General features: G+C 46.6%; 3 protein-coding genes across 5 annotated transcripts; 1 reads left to right on the plus strand and 2 right to left on the minus strand.

Annotated features, from left to right (window-relative positions):
- Positions 1 to 4,585: 4,585 nt before the first annotated feature.
- On the minus strand, positions 4,586 to 14,460 carry NCBP2 (nuclear cap binding protein subunit 2). Of its 3 annotated transcripts, none has more exons than XM_066556558.1 (4): positions 14,177 to 14,460; positions 7,653 to 7,834; positions 6,799 to 6,937; positions 4,586 to 6,212 (listed from the first exon to the last, which is right to left on the minus strand). In XM_066556558.1, the coding sequence occupies exons 2-4, from the start codon at positions 7,700 to 7,702 to the stop codon at positions 6,141 to 6,143; spliced, it is 261 nt and encodes an 86-aa protein (XP_066412655.1). In that variant the 5' UTR covers positions 7,703 to 7,834; positions 14,177 to 14,460; the 3' UTR covers positions 4,586 to 6,140. The 3 variants fall into 3 exon arrangements, with proteins under 3 accessions (XP_066412655.1, XP_066412658.1, XP_066412657.1); XM_066556561.1 differs by lacking the exon at positions 14,177 to 14,460 and adding an exon at positions 7,914 to 8,063; XM_066556560.1 differs by lacking the exons at positions 4,586 to 6,212; positions 14,177 to 14,460 and adding an exon at positions 7,914 to 8,063 and having other exon boundaries at positions 6,525 to 6,937.
- NCBP2AS2 (NCBP2 antisense 2 (head to head)) lies at positions 8,289 to 8,980 on the plus strand. The gene has a single exon (XM_066556771.1). It carries the CDS (start codon positions 8,303 to 8,305, stop codon positions 8,555 to 8,557), a length of 255 nt encoding a protein of 84 aa, XP_066412868.1. The 5' UTR covers positions 8,289 to 8,302; the 3' UTR covers positions 8,558 to 8,980.
- PIGZ (phosphatidylinositol glycan anchor biosynthesis class Z) lies at positions 8,982 to 13,573 on the minus strand. The gene is made up of 2 exons (XM_066556770.1): positions 13,444 to 13,573; positions 8,982 to 13,022 (listed from the first exon to the last, which is right to left on the minus strand). The coding sequence occupies exons 1-2, from the start codon at positions 13,559 to 13,561 to the stop codon at positions 11,461 to 11,463; spliced, it is 1,680 nt and encodes a 559-aa protein (XP_066412867.1). The 5' UTR covers positions 13,562 to 13,573; the 3' UTR covers positions 8,982 to 11,460.
- Positions 14,461 to 14,524: the final 64 nt, after the last annotated feature.

Raw genomic sequence — 14,524 nt, forward strand, 5'->3', positions numbered from 1 at the left:
TTCCAAACAGCAAATTCAGCTGGGATTTTAAAGTAGAAGCAAAAGTGCAGATTTAATGGGAAGAAGCTCCTTCCAGTTCATGGAAACATACTCCTCCTCTTACAGGAGTAAATTCAGAGAGGGAAAAAAACCCTATAAACCCCAAACCACAAGCCAGTCCTTTTCCAGCCTGCACAACCTCTCAGTTCTACAGTGCTTGGTGTTGTGAGGTATCCTACATATCAACAACCTTAAGGCTCTCCTAACTACTGCTTCAGGGCATGTAGAAGACCATTTAATCAGTCACCAGACACCTTTGTTTCAAGCAGAATTCTAAGATGCAAGAGTTTCTTCAAGAAACTTTTTCAGACACTGCCTTAGCTGCACAGTGAAATGAGATGTCTTCAGAACACATCATTCCTTCCACAACAGCTCCTCAGCTGCCTGAGAGTCTCAGCAGCCCCCACCCATCCTGGAGCCAGACACGGTTTCTCATGACCCCTTGTGGCAGCAGCACCAGCTGACAGGGCTTTTGTCTTCAAAAAAGTAGCTTAAGATGTGAAACAATGATATTGCAGAAAATCAAACACAAACCAAAAAGCACCAGCTTATAATCAATTAATCTGAAGAATAGCAACAATCTTCAAAACAGGAATATTGCCCATAAAGACACAAAGCATAAAATTACAGAAGCATTATTTTAAAGTAATAAAGTCAGAAAACTGAAACAATCTAATGCAATTTGAAGTGCATGTGAGCGATAGATGTACAACTATAATAATAATGCAAGTATTAATTATTAACACTTAACATACTTAACATATTACATATGTAAACATATTATTACATATTATAAGGTAACTATTTCTTACCTCTTTCTAACTGGAAAATTAGAATTTTCTTCACACTTCCAGGAAATGCTTCAGGAAGAGACTGGTTGAGAAGGGAAAACTTCATTGTCCAGAAACACAAGGACAAACTGACTCAATTAGGCTAATTTATTCTGATATTTATGTTGCATGCAACTGGATAAACAGCAAAATAGTGACTCTTACTTCCCATTTGTTTTCAAATTATGTTTTGAGAAAATGCCTTTTAACTATACCTGAAAAAAAGAAAATTGTGGTTCAATACTATTCTACTGCAAACACGTCAGTCCCAGAAGAATTAATAGATGGCTCACCTTGAAAAGGAATTCAGAGATAGCTCTAATTAAATGAATTAAATCCAACAAAATTATTTACTATATAGTCTTATTTTCACAAATATCCTCATCAAGGCAGACAAGAAGAATGTTTTCTCAGTCATTAACCGAGTAAACACACTGGTTTTTGATGGAAGGTATTTCACTTTCTCTCTATGCAACTTGGTGCCTGAAATCCTGACTCAGCCCCTCATACAGCTTCTGGAACAGTGGCAGTTTTTCCTGTCAGGGCAGAAACAACTGGCTTTGCCTTGACTTGGTTGGAGGTTAACAGAATAAAATACAAACAGATTTTATGTAGTCAGAGATGAGCACTGGAGGACAAAAAGAAAGTTTCTGGGAGGAATATTCAAGCAGAACTGTAACTCTTACTGAACAATCATTAAAGGGTTCTCAAAAGCATTAGCTGTAGCATCCTCAAAGCAATAAAACCCTACACCAGGAATAACTCATATTTGTTCTTCAGATGTAAAAAATAATAATCTATATTTCGCTCATGTCATCTACACTGAGATTACTGCACCTTCTTGTGTGCCTTCCTTACTCTCACCCGTTACTGTGTTGGGAAACACAGTAGAGTTAGCAAAGACAGCCCTGCCAGCAGCAGGATCCACCCCAGGATCACACACAGCATCAGCACCCTATGAATCAGACAAAAAATTCCTAACATTAAAAAAATGGGCATTTTCCCAAAGGGATGCTCAGAAGCAACAGACAGCCTAAGTCTGCAAAGTTCCTGAAGGACTACTGTGACTCCAGAGAAACAAACCAGACATTTTAAGCCCTGCCTAACCTCTTGTCAAGCTGCAGACATTTACTTTGTTTGCAATTCAGAACTTTAATTTATAACCTGCTAGAGACCAAAAACCAGAATTTTGGCCCAAGATTTGTTGGCAGTTAACACCAACTACAATTTATGTGAAGTTGTGAAGTGTGGATGGGCCACCCGAAGCACGGATGGAGTCAAGCCCTCCTCCAGTATCACGGGTGTGCTTTGGCAAGACCCAAAGAGGCTGCTGGGAGCAGGGAGAGAAGGTACCACAGACACTGCAAATGACAATATCCAGTGGAAAAGTTAACCGAGCTAAACAGAGAAACAGCCATGGGCTACAAACCTGCAAATCCTGACCTCCATCCGCCTCCGCTCTGAGAAATGCTCTACAGATTTCTCTTGGAAAATCAGGTTTTTGGTCATTTCTCCAACCAAATCGAGGCAAAGTCTCCACAGCACAACCGCAGCCCCTGCCGGTGGTGGTGTCACCACCAGGGGCCATGGACACCTCACCTGTGCTGCCCCTGGGGGCTCCACGCTGAACTTCATCCTCCTGCTGCAGGAAACATTCACCACATCTCACCTCACCTGTTACTCTGAGCTGCAAGGAAGAGTTTGGCTTCCTTTTTTTTTTTTCTGTAAAGAACCCAAATAGACACTCAAATGGCCTTCAGGTGAAAACTAAAATAACCTTGGAGAATGATATTACCTCAGTGAAGTAAAGAACATCATTGTCTCAGAAAGCAGGTTTGGAAGCAGAGTGGCAGGAAGGTCATCCTTGTAAATTGTGGAACCCTGACACAAGAACTGATCTCTCCTGCTTTGAGAAAGGAGTTTCTAAAGATCAGCAAGCTTTCTTCTCATGTAAGCATCCTCTACTGGCAGGGATGCAATATACTTGTATCTTTGTGCAGTTACACAGTCTTAAATACAAATACTATTATTTGATGGATTCAAAACCACAATGTTTTGAAGCCCAGGACCCTTCTCTCCACCATCTCCACCAATTTTTTGATACACTACCTACAGTGGTAAGGCCCTAGACTTAGCTGAAATTGCCAAACACACTCAGCTAGGAGAGAGCGCAAAGAAAAATGCACACCCTAATTTGTCTTCATTTATATGCTTTGGCATAAAGTACAAGCTGTGCTTTAGAAACTCAAACGCACAAGAGTTTATGAGCAGGTCAGTCCTGCGGACTGCATTCCTTTGACTAAGATTGTCTTTCCTCCACAGATGAAACATGTACAAACCATGTCAATTTTATCCATTTTCATCAATTTTTTTCCTTCACAAGAAGCCTAATCTGACAAGATGTGGAATATGAGGTGCTGGATATTAGCTTAAATAGTTTCAGTATTTTTTTTTTATTCTCTGTGAAGAAAGGATTGTTAACACCAACAGCTCTTGTGCCTGCACCAACCTGAGCAGGAACTTGTCTGCTGCACAGGGCAATGTAGTAACACACAGACCACCTTGGAATGAGCCTGCCCTAGACACTGCTAATGGGATTTTTGTGTCAGTCATTGAAAAGAAATGTCTCTAATGCTTTTACACTCCACTGATTTTACCCTGTAATTCCTTCCCACACTCAAATGTTATGAATACAAATCTTATTTGCAGCCATTGCTGCCTAAGAGAGATATGTAAATCACCCCATGAGCCTGCACCAGTCTGAGGGAGAGACTGAAGCTATCACTGCTTTGATTCCCAACAGCCTGCCCTCCATCAAGGCATATCTAAATTTCCAGTCATATTCTTAGCTGCTGGGTTTTTTAATGGATACAATTCCATAAAAAGTAGGTAATTATGATGGACAAGTACTTAGAAATGCTAACACAGATCTTGAACTTCTATGAAAGTGTTTGTAATTGTGATGAAGTAGCTTGTCCAAGAAGCATGGGAGATTCTGTCCTTCCAAGACAACCTAATCATAATGCACCAGCGTGCCAGAAAGCTGAAGACATCCCCAGAGAACTTTCAAAGACTTGATTCAGTTCTTTCATTACGTACTAGGTTCAGCAGACCCAGATGCAATTTCAATTAGGGAAGGTAACAGTCAAACCATGTTCAATTCCCTCTATACTGAGCTTTTGAGATTCTAAGAGTTCACATGACATACCATGTGGTTTTAAATCCCATTGTGATTGGTATCTCTCAAAACAGAAAATCTTACTTTAAAACTTAAGAAATACTCTTTCCAGACCCATTGCACATAAATAGCAAAGAACAGTGATTGTTGTGACAGACAATCTTATTACCACTTCCATCTCACTTGAGAATAACTTTTTGAGAAGTACTGGCAGTACTTACAATAAAAAACAATTTTAGACCTCATCTTTATGGAAGATCAGCTTGAAAATTACTTCTTACACAGCAAAGACTTTCACATTTACTTCACTATCAAGAAACAATTTCTGTCCTGTAATGCAAAGAAATTCAAACCAGAATGAAGAGCATTAACCAAACACCTTTCAGAATCCAGGTAAAAACAGAACAAGCCAGAAAATCCAGCCAAATGGAAAGAATATTCATTCTTTCTATCTTAAAAGAGACTAAAACAAAGGACCAAGAGTCTGAATACAGCTTCTTTAGTTCACTGATTCTGTTAAAAAAGAAATGTAACAAACCATTTTAATGTTGCAGCTTTATTTAAAAGAAAGTGACTTTAGAATTTTTGGTAACATATTTTTTATACAAAATTGATACAACGAAAAATAAACTTCAGCAGTGTTCTAGAGCAATTACAGGCTGTAAACTCATAGTCAAATGTACTATATTGGAAAAGGTAATTTTGTTCAAAGCTTATTTGCAGACCAGCACCAAGTGATCCCGAAAGCCTAGTTTTACTTGACATGCCAAAAACCTCAAACTCACACTTCTAAGTAAGGAGTTGTTCAATCTCACCTGTCTTCCAATTTACAGTAACAGTTGTGATTAACTCTGTGCAAGAAACACATCAAAACTTCCTACAATACCTTCAGTGAGTGAAGTTCAACTTTTGTACACCTTTGAAAGTTTATAAGGAGTCATGGACAACAAGGTATTTGCCATTTACGTGGAACTCAGAAGTCTATTAAGAAATTTCAAAGCCCTGTAACAGTTCTTTTTAAACTATTTCATTTCAGCAGGTCAATTTCCTTGATCTTGGGATCACATTTTTTAAACCTACGTTTGCAGTACATCAACATTCCAACATATCAACAAGCAGTATGAACAGAATCCAGCATGGAAAGGGAAAAACCAAAACACAAGCTACACAATCCTGAAATCCTTTTACCGTTCTTATCACATGCTCAGTAGAAAGCAAAACTCCTCCCAAAACTCTTTTATTTCTATTTTTATTTTGTCTGAAATCAAGTTTCTCAAATAGAAAACCTGTTTTGGGAAGAAACTTTCTCATTATAAACCCAGTTCCTCAAACATCCCATTTTGGGGTAACTTGGCTTCATGCAATCCTTACAGGCACAGGGAAGATACTGCCCTCAAATATTAAAGCTGTAGAGATCTACTACTCAAACTGGGAAACAACAGTACTGCAATTCTTGTATTTGCTCTTCTCTGTCATGCAATCACAACTGTAATTTGTAGAAGACAGCAGGGGTCTGTTTCCTCTCTCTGCTTCTCACTTCATGATTCCTGAACTCAATCTGATTTGTTTTATTATGGCTGTTCATGTAAACCTTCTAGGAACAGCATCAATGGAAAAGGATGCTAATCCAGTAATGCCAGAAAATCTGCAACTTAGAAGTCTTCTCTTGAGAAATTGAAAAATTTCCTTATAAATTCCACATCCTTTTCAGGCTCCTTGCCTTTTGCTTTCCTCTGTGAAACATCCACCAATCATCCCTTATCACTGATCTCCACCCTGTGATCCCAATGTAAACAAAACCCAGTAGAATAATCAAGTTTTGCCAGAGAACAAAAATAGCACCATAACATTACATCTTTGCTCCTTTCAGTAAGTCATAGCAGCATTTTGAGACCAAAGCCTCAGCATTCTAATGCTTAAAGCCTTGCTCCCAGGTGCTCTGCAATGCTTTGGATCCTGGTATTAAAACGAAGAGGTATTGAACATAGGATGTGCTCACAGGATAGGAGTTTCTGTGAACTGTGTGTAACAGACCTGCTTTGTGCCTGGGGACATTTACTATGCAGATTTGGTTCTCTTGTGAGGCTGAGGAGTCACTGGCACTGAACAGTTTTGCCATAGCCACCTCTTCCAGCATCATAGTCTTGCCGATACTCATCTCGGACCTAACAGAGGAGGGAGAAAGGGAAGTCCAGAAAAGACAAGGAAAAACAATTTCTCAAAAACTGCTGCAGCATTAGAATACAGTCACACTGACATCACAACATCTAAGTGGCTACATGGAGGTGTCTGACCAAACAGAAGGTGAAGTGCATCATGCAGAAGCCCAGAATAGGATAAACCAACTTCTTCTTTCATCATGTCTGGGGACTCTCTAATCACCACAGCCCAAGCAAGGATGGCCAGCCTTGGCCTTTGGCAGTACAAGCCACTGCCACCTACTCCACTTGGGGTAAGCCAACTGCAGTCCTGTGTGTTCCTAACAACCCCTTACATTTTCTGGGCTTACTTAAAAGCATTATTATCTCTCTAGGCATCCAAGAGCTGGTTCTGCAAGTACTTCTAGTGAAATGTAGGAAGGAGTTATTTATTCCTAGTGGATTATACTGCCATTGATCAGATGTCCTCCAGATTTATCTTAAACAATGACTCCTAAGCTGCTATTTCTGAAATTTTTCTGTATTTATTCAAAATCAAGAAGTTTGGCAAAGTCACCATTCCCTTAAAACCCCAGGCTGTACAGCAACCTACCTGCCCTCCTGATCGTCCACGGCCATACTGCCTGCCCTCCTTAAACCCTGCATCCCAGTCTGTCCTTATGATCCTGTCATCCAGTCTGGTCCCGTTGATGTAGCGCATCGCATTTTCGGCATCTCCTCTAGCATAATACCTTAGGAATACGTTAATGAAAGAAACAGACTTCTATTTTCACCACGTGGGAAAATGAACACTGTCAAATGGGCTACAAAACCAAGTCTTTGCCTGAACCACTTTTATGAAGCTACACCATCTAAAAAAACTGCTAGTGAAAGGGTGAAACATGCAATAATTCAAGCATTAAAAAGTTTGTCAATCATTTAACAGAACAAAGCTCTATTGCTAAAGAGTGGGAAGCCCCAAGCATGCTCTGTTCATGCTGCAAACTTTCACCAGTCTGGTGAGTTCACTGGAAGCAGTAGCAGAATGATCCTCAGAAACGTGCACATAATGAAGTCATACGACAGGGATGAAAGATACCAACGGAAACTTTACACGTGTGTTTGTATGAAAAGAAAGATCTTTTTACCTCGGCACGGAGAATATGAATTTACTACAGAGGTCAACTACCCAAGAGGTGTCTGGGTTAAAGTACCAAAGTGAAAGCAATCTGCTAACCCCACTCGACATGCAGTGTATGCTCGAATACAGAATCACGGTTGGAAAAGACCTCTAAGACTATCATGTCTAACCGTGAGCCCAGCATTGCTCTCTCTCGCCAGGGTCTCCCACAGCCGCTTTAGCAAATGATTAATTTTATCCTCGAGGACTCCCCCGTAACTCAGAGCCTGCAGTGCAGAGCAGTTCACCCACACCCTGACGGCTCCTGCCGCGCTGCACAAGGATACTCCACGAAGCAGAAGCCGCAGGCGGTTTTCTTCACTTTGTCCAGCCCCATGATGACCTTCTTAATGTCGCCGCTTTTACCGAAGAGCTCGTGGATCTGCTCCTCCGTGGTGTAGAAGGAGAGGTTCCCCACGTACAGTGTGCAGCTCTTCCTCAGCAGCCGCTCCTGGTCGTACCGCGTCCCCTGGGCCGCAAGGACACAGTGTTACCTCCCGGCCCGGCCCGGCCGGACCACGCGGCGCCCGCCCCCGGCCGCGGCTCACCCGGAAATGCTGGTCTCGGTACTGGCTGAGTTCGGCGTAGGAGTCGCTGCGCAGAATGCTCAGCGTGCCGCCGGAGCTCATGGCGGCGCCGTCCGAGGCCAGGCCAGCCCAACCTCGCACGGCCCGGCCGTGCCCAGCACAGGACAGACCCGCACCGCACCACCCGACCCGACCCGACCCGACCCGACCCGGCTCGGCTCGGCCGCTCCTCGCCGCCTTCCCGCGCCCCACGCACGCGCCCCGCGGCCGCCGGGCGCGCAGCCAATGGCGAGGCGGTGCGCGGCTCTCGTGAGCGCGGCGGGGCGGGGCGTGCGGTACCTCTCGCGAGAACCGCGGCGCGCCCAGCGGGCGGGAGCGCTCAGGCGCGGGGTCTCGCGAGAGCGGCGGCCATGGCGCTGCTGCGGGCGCTGCTGCTGCTGCTCTCCAGCCCGCGGCTCGTGGAGCGGCTCTCGGAGTCGCGGCCCATCCGCGTCGCCGCCCGGGTCACCGCCAGCGCCCTCACCCGCGGCCAGCGCGATCTGGCCCCGCGCCTGCTTCGTCTGCGCGACGCCTTCCTCGCCGAGCTCAAGGACGGCGCCCGCGCGCGGGGGTGGCCGTGGCCGCGCGGGCCGGGCCGCGGCGGCCGCCCCGGGTCAGCGCCGTGATCGCCGCTTGGAGCGGGAGGCAGCTGCAGACAGCGCCGGGGAGGAGACGGGAACTGCTGCCGCCGCTTCCCTGCGCCGAGCGCCCGGAGCGCGCTGGAACCGGCGGGTGAAGGACCCCGGGAGCAGGTGACAGCGGGGCCCCGCAGCCGCTGTGGACACCGGCGGTGGCCGGGATGCGGATGGCGAGCTGCGGACTGGACGGTGCGTTCCTCATCGCGTGGCCTGGAGCGACTCCTCGGGAAAGCATGAACACGGGAAGCTGCTCCGCATCGGTTTCATGGATTTCCATTTCAAAGACAGTATACGCGTCCCACGGTTGTCAGGAACAAGCAGACTCACTTCCTAATCATCCACAATGCTGTGAAGATTGTCACTTTAAGCGCTTCATAAGAAACTTGAAATAAAATCACAATTCTCACAGGAGTACCTGTAACAATGTCTGTGTATACAGGAGTAATACTCTATATTTGATACAGTTTTGTTACAAAAAGGGTTTTCAGTGATGATGATGGACAGGATAACAGACATCTTACAGGAATGTAAAAGAGATTCAGTAGCTATCCTAAATGCACACTTTAAGTCTATTGTAGTAAGAAGGGTTTACAGGGAAAAAAATGACCAATAGAGGCACCCTGCATATAAATGGAAATACAGCTATATAATGGAAAAGGATGTATCCATCATATATAATGCCTAGGGCAGGTTTGCTTAAGACACTGTATCTGATGACATCTATGACACTACAGCAGTTAACCTTCCTTCAGAGCATGTTTCACTGTTTGATCCAGCTGAGTAGAGGCTCAGTTAACTGGGGAGAGTAATTTCCACTCCTTTTATCATCCCAGGTAAGAAGAACCTTGTACTTTGTCCGAGATACAGTTTTCTGCATTGCTGGTAAAGTTAAACCTCCAGCATGGATGGAGAAAGTGCATCTACAGTGTAAATTCAAAGGTCTGGCTGGCAAGACAAAAGCAGTATATTGTTAATCTGAGCTGGTATTTGTAGTCCAGGTTGTGTTTCTGGCTCTCTGCAGGTTACCTGTGCAGTGGTAGAGAAGTCATCATCCCATGGGAATGGTGCTCTGTTGCATCTCCCAAGAGTTTCAAGATATACCCCACTCCGACTGCCAGAATTTGTAAGTTTTATGAAAATAATGTTAAAGATTTAAGTTGTTTAAGAAAGCTGAAAATGGGAAGCAGGACATGGAATAACAGCTGTGGCACACAGTTGTGTCATCCCAGTGTAAGAGCAAAAAGAAAATTAACTTGGAAAATACATTTTCTGTCACAATGCTTTCACAACTACGTTCACTACTTTGTGAGTCACCAGTACAAAGACAGGCACCTTCCCTCTCCTGCCTCCCCCCAAACACACCCCTTTAATTTACAGGCAGGGCAGCAGTGAAGAGTGAAGGATGTGGGATGAACATACAGGCAACACAAGACAAAATGCTTTACAAGAGAGCGAGAGCTATGTTCCTTAAACATCTAGGTCATGCCTATAGCTTGGAAAATACAGGCAAATCATTCATACATTCATTTTTCCTAGGTTCTCCTTAGAGCCTGGCATCAACCTATATTATTCTTGTCTCTGTTGAAAGCCTGGCTCTTAAGACCTTACGTAGGGTTGTGTGGGTGAAGAACTGCCAAAAGCATTACCACCTTTGGGAGTGGAAATAATTCAAGTGTCAGATCTGTTTCAGAGAGAGAGGCTTGATCTACAATGCATGTGCCAAGGCAGGATGTTTTGGATCCAGAAGTACATGTAGGCAAAACCAAATACTGTAGGTCATGCTGTGCTATTGAGCGTGTACATCATTGTCAGCTGAAGCCCAGTTGTTGGTGTCCAGTTTAAAAAGAGGCTGCTCTCCAGTGGAAAGCCAGGATAGGAGCTGTCCTTCCCACTGAACTGATTTCATGGAGAGCAGTTAGTGCACGGGGAGGAGGCGCAGGGGATGCGGCTCCTCCCTCGAGGCTGCCCTCCCTCCGCGGCGGCAGAACCGGGGGTCTCTGCCCTGTGCTGAGCCCATTCAGAGATGCATCTGGTGAATCAAATCCCTCCCAGTTACCGCTGTCTGCGCAGCTCCTCGATCCAGCTCCCGCAGGACCGGCCGCGCGCTCGGCCGGGGTGACAGTGGTGACAGAGCAGCGACAGCCGCGAGAGGAGCGGCGGGAGCGCGCTAGGGAAGGAGAGCCCGACCTGCAGCCGCGGAACACCGCGCACTGCGCTTAATGCCATGGCGGGGCTGCCCCCCCGAGCTGCCCGGGGCGGTTCACCAAGGTGGAACTGTGGCAAGGAAGGCTAAACAGGCAAAGCTTGGATTTTAGGAATTAGCACAAGCACTTAGCCTGAAGCATCCTCCATGTTCTAAATCAGATTCAGCCAGATCAGGGCTGGGGATTTTTCAAGATGGACCCACCCAAGGCAGTGGTGACTGCAGTCTGGTCTAATGAATTTTTAAGAACATAAAAGATTACTGAGTCAGACCAGCTTTTGTCTTAACCCTGTAACCTCTCTCCAGCAGCTGAATTAATGCCTATTATCAGTAAACACCCCACAGTCCCCAAACCCTGTCAGATTATTAGAGCTTTCAAAAATAAATCTCGCATGGAAACAGCTAAGCTTCAATCACAGTTTTGGTGGGCTCTGATTTCATCCTCTCTCATGAGGAGAAGTACAAAAGTTCATATGAAATACCACAGGGCTGAGTAAGTCAAATTTTAAGCAGGTTCTATCCGGAACTGGCTACCCTAAGAGTGTGAGGAATGGGAATAAAGAGATGTGGGAGAGCTCCCAGTGCCATTGCTGATGCTGAAAGGGGGTGTATGAAAGAGAAAGGTCTCACAGCACCATCAGACAGTACCCAAATGAAGTAAAAGACTAAAACTTCGTTCTCCTGAAATCTAAAGGCTCTGATGATCTCTGTTTAGCTCAAGGATGTAAAGTCCTAACTGACTCCTCCAATTTCCACTGGATAGGACAGGTATTTGTGGTGGGTCTTCCATTGATAAGTGAGGAAATATCAAAGTCTCGTTCTTGAATGAGACATCACATTTTGTAATTGTGGCTCTGACAGTACCAGGGATTATAATAAAGATGTGACAGTTGCTGCAGGTGAAATTGCTTGCTTGCTGCTCTACTGTCTGGCAGAGGGTTTCTTCTCCAGCCCCAGCCATGTCAATGACTTCCACATGCACATCTGTCTTCTTGATATTGAGCAGAGACCTCGGAGGCATGTAGGTGTGTGCAAAGAGCAGAGTGTAGTGCTGCGGGTCGCTTGAGGATGCTGGAGAATGGATGAGCTGCTCCAAGTGAAACAAACAGGGAATGAGCCCTCCCTGGTGTAAGCACCCAAACAGAAGCGCCCCCAGAAGGTTGAACAGAACAATGAGGAGCTTCCATTTCACAGCTCTGCTTGGTGACGCGCTGAACAGGACCAATGGCAGGATGAGAGGGATGAGAAACCGAGGCTCCTGGTGACTGAACAGGGAGAGAAATGCCAAAGGAACAAAATAAAACAGCAGCAAAATTGGACTGCCCTCACAATGCACCAAGAGCCCAGGCAGCCCACGGCAACACCATCTGACCAGCATTAACTGATGGACATATTTCTTTAGCATTTTAAAGCCTGCGCCGATGGCCAGAATATGTAAGATACCAAACAGCATCACTCCATTGACTGTAAAATGTGTAACTCGTGGGTGACTTCCATGCAGTACAAGATTATGAGGATTAAGATTATAGCTGAGAAAATTGAAGGGGGTTACTACCATTTTGTCATGTAATTGAACGATTACATCAATTAGGCTGCTCTTGTTAGTGCTGTAGAGGTTGTCTAAGCTCACGGAGGTAAAATAGAAGGTGTCAGCAGTTATGAAAACAAAAGCGGTAAAACATGCACATAGGATAAACTTCAAAAAGTCATTTATAAGAGTTTTAATGCTCTTTTGAGAGTCAACAATTAAACTGGCCCAGTATAGCAGAGGCATTAGAGCAAATGCCAGAAAGGTTGGCCTGTTGAAAAACCCAGCAGCTGTTATGACACCTAAGAGAGAGCTGCTTGTAGGCTCTGCTGAGCGGCCACTGGACTTCCTTGAAGAAACCAGTACCATGAGAAGAGCAAAGAGAAGTCCTTCGAGTGTGTTGGTAAACGTCCTTGTATAAAACACCAGCGTGACATAGGATCCAGCAAGAAGCACCAGCGCTTTCCATGGATCTGCTCCCCAGAAAGGAGCCAATCGATAAATGCTATAGTCGAGAATGAAAGAAAAGATTGTAAAGAGCAGGCGAGGAGATACAAGGAGAGTGTAGCTGTTGATGCAACTTGAACATATGTCCAACTGCTGCAAAGACTTGATCACCCAGTATGTAACTCCTGATGTCATTAATGGGAAAACAACTGTTCTGCAAGGAGAGTTGGAAAGGAACTCCCATGGATAATAGACCTGTAGATTTAAAATATCTCCTACAAAGGAAGAGAAAAATACATATAGATAATAAAAAATACGTATAGATAGTTTATTTTATTTAGTAATTCAGCATTAGGGATATTACTTGGTATAAGAGGTATCACAATACAGAGCAGCTCCTAAACTTTTGAAACTGGTGTCAGCCTTGGGTGTTTTTAGGAGCGTACCATTCATTTTTACAAAACATCGAGAAGCCTGTCACAGTAATGTGATTCGAAGCGCCACTCGCTGTGGCCAGCACAGAGCAGGAACCCACCCACCGGGCCAGCTCTGCGGATCCTCTCCTGCCCGGCTTGCGGGACTCGCTCTGTGACACAGCGGGGATCCCTCGACAATACCCGCCTGGCCGGCGATGCCCGTGGCCGCGCCGCTTCGCGTCCCCTCGAGCCCGCGGGGCCACCCGGTCCCATCCCTTACCTGCCATGACCTCGGGCGCCTGGAAGAACTCGTCGGGGTGCAGGTACCCGCTCTGCGGCAGGAGGCACCAGCCCGCCCGCAGCGCCGCCAGCAGCGCCCACAGCGCCCGCGCCACCATGGCGGCCCCGGCCCCTCACGCCGCACCGCCAGGGGGCGCGCCGCGCACGGACGAGGCGCCGCAGCGGGAGCCCGGCGCGCATGCGCAGCGCCCCCGCCCGCTGCAATTGCCGGGCTCCCGGGATCAATGAGGCTGGAAAAGGCCCCGGGAGCACCGAGCCCGGGCCGCGGCCCAGCCCACCGTGAGAGCCACACCGCCGCACGGAGCGGCACGGCCGGTCCTCCCTTCAATGCCTCCAGGGACGGTGACTCCACCACCTCCCGGGCAATCCATTCCGGTGTCTAATCACCCTTTCTGAGGGTGAATTCCTCCTGCTGTCCATCCTGAACTCCCCTGGCACAGTTTGAGAGTATGAGTTCTATGAGTGTGCTCTCTCGTCCTGTCACGGCCTGGGAGAACAGCCCGACCCGCACCAGGCTGTACCATCCTGTCAGGGAGCTGTAGAGTGGGATAAGGTCACCCTGGAGCCTCCTCCAGGCTAAACACCCAGAGCCCCCTCAGCTGCTCCTCAAGGGACTTGGGCTCCAGACCTTCTCGGGTATATGCCAGCACTTCAATGTCCTTCCTGAACCGAGGGGCCCAGAACGGGACACAGCACTCACGGTGTGGCCTCACCAGTGCCAAGTGCAGGGGACAATCACTGCCCTGATCCTGCTGGCCACACTGTTCCTGATGCAGGCCAGACAGGATGCCACTGGCCACCTGGGCACACGGCAGCTCCTGTTCAGCTGCTGTTTCATAAATGACCAAAAGCACAAGGAGAAGAAACACAGTGGGGCTGCAGCTGGGCACAGCTTGCCCGTAGCCATGGGTTTGAGTGCTGGGCACAGCATCACAGCTCCCTGCACACACACTCACCCCTCTGGGCACAGCCGGGGCTGGGATCAGTCTGTGTCCCACTCCAGCCCCAGGAACTGGGAGCAACGGAACAGTGGGCAGTGAAAGGGAAAGGCAAATGTTCAT

This window comes from Molothrus aeneus, chromosome 10, assembly GCF_037042795.1.
Source record: "Molothrus aeneus isolate 106 chromosome 10, BPBGC_Maene_1.0, whole genome shotgun sequence".
NCBI lineage: Eukaryota > Metazoa > Chordata > Aves > Passeriformes > Icteridae > Molothrus > Molothrus aeneus.

What these genes read in the sequence shown, in the direction of transcription:
- NCBP2 (XM_066556560.1), bottom strand. Translation starts at nt 7,994, where the DNA reads ATGAGCTCCGGCGGCACGCTGAGCATTCTGCGCAGCGACTCCTACGCC. An exon ending in ACCGAGACCAGCATTTCCGG is followed by an intron (nt 7,835 to 7,913) that starts GTGAGCCGCGGC and finishes CTTGCGGCCCAG; the next exon opens with GGGACGCGGTACGACCAGGA. An exon ending in TGCGGCTTCTGCTTCGTGGA is followed by an intron (nt 6,938 to 7,652) that starts GTATCCTTGTGC and finishes CGTATTCCTAAG; the next exon opens with GTATTATGCTAGAGGAGATG.
- NCBP2AS2 (XM_066556771.1), top strand. Translation starts at nt 8,303, where the DNA reads ATGGCGCTGCTGCGGGCGCTGCTGCTGCTGCTCTCCAGCCCGCGGCTC.
- PIGZ (XM_066556770.1), bottom strand. Translation starts at nt 13,561, where the DNA reads ATGGTGGCGCGGGCGCTGTGGGCGCTGCTGGCGGCGCTGCGGGCGGGC. An exon ending in GGCGCCCGAGGTCATGGCAG is followed by an intron (nt 13,023 to 13,443) that starts GTAAGGGATGGG and finishes CTTCCTTTGTAG; the next exon opens with GAGATATTTTAAATCTACAG.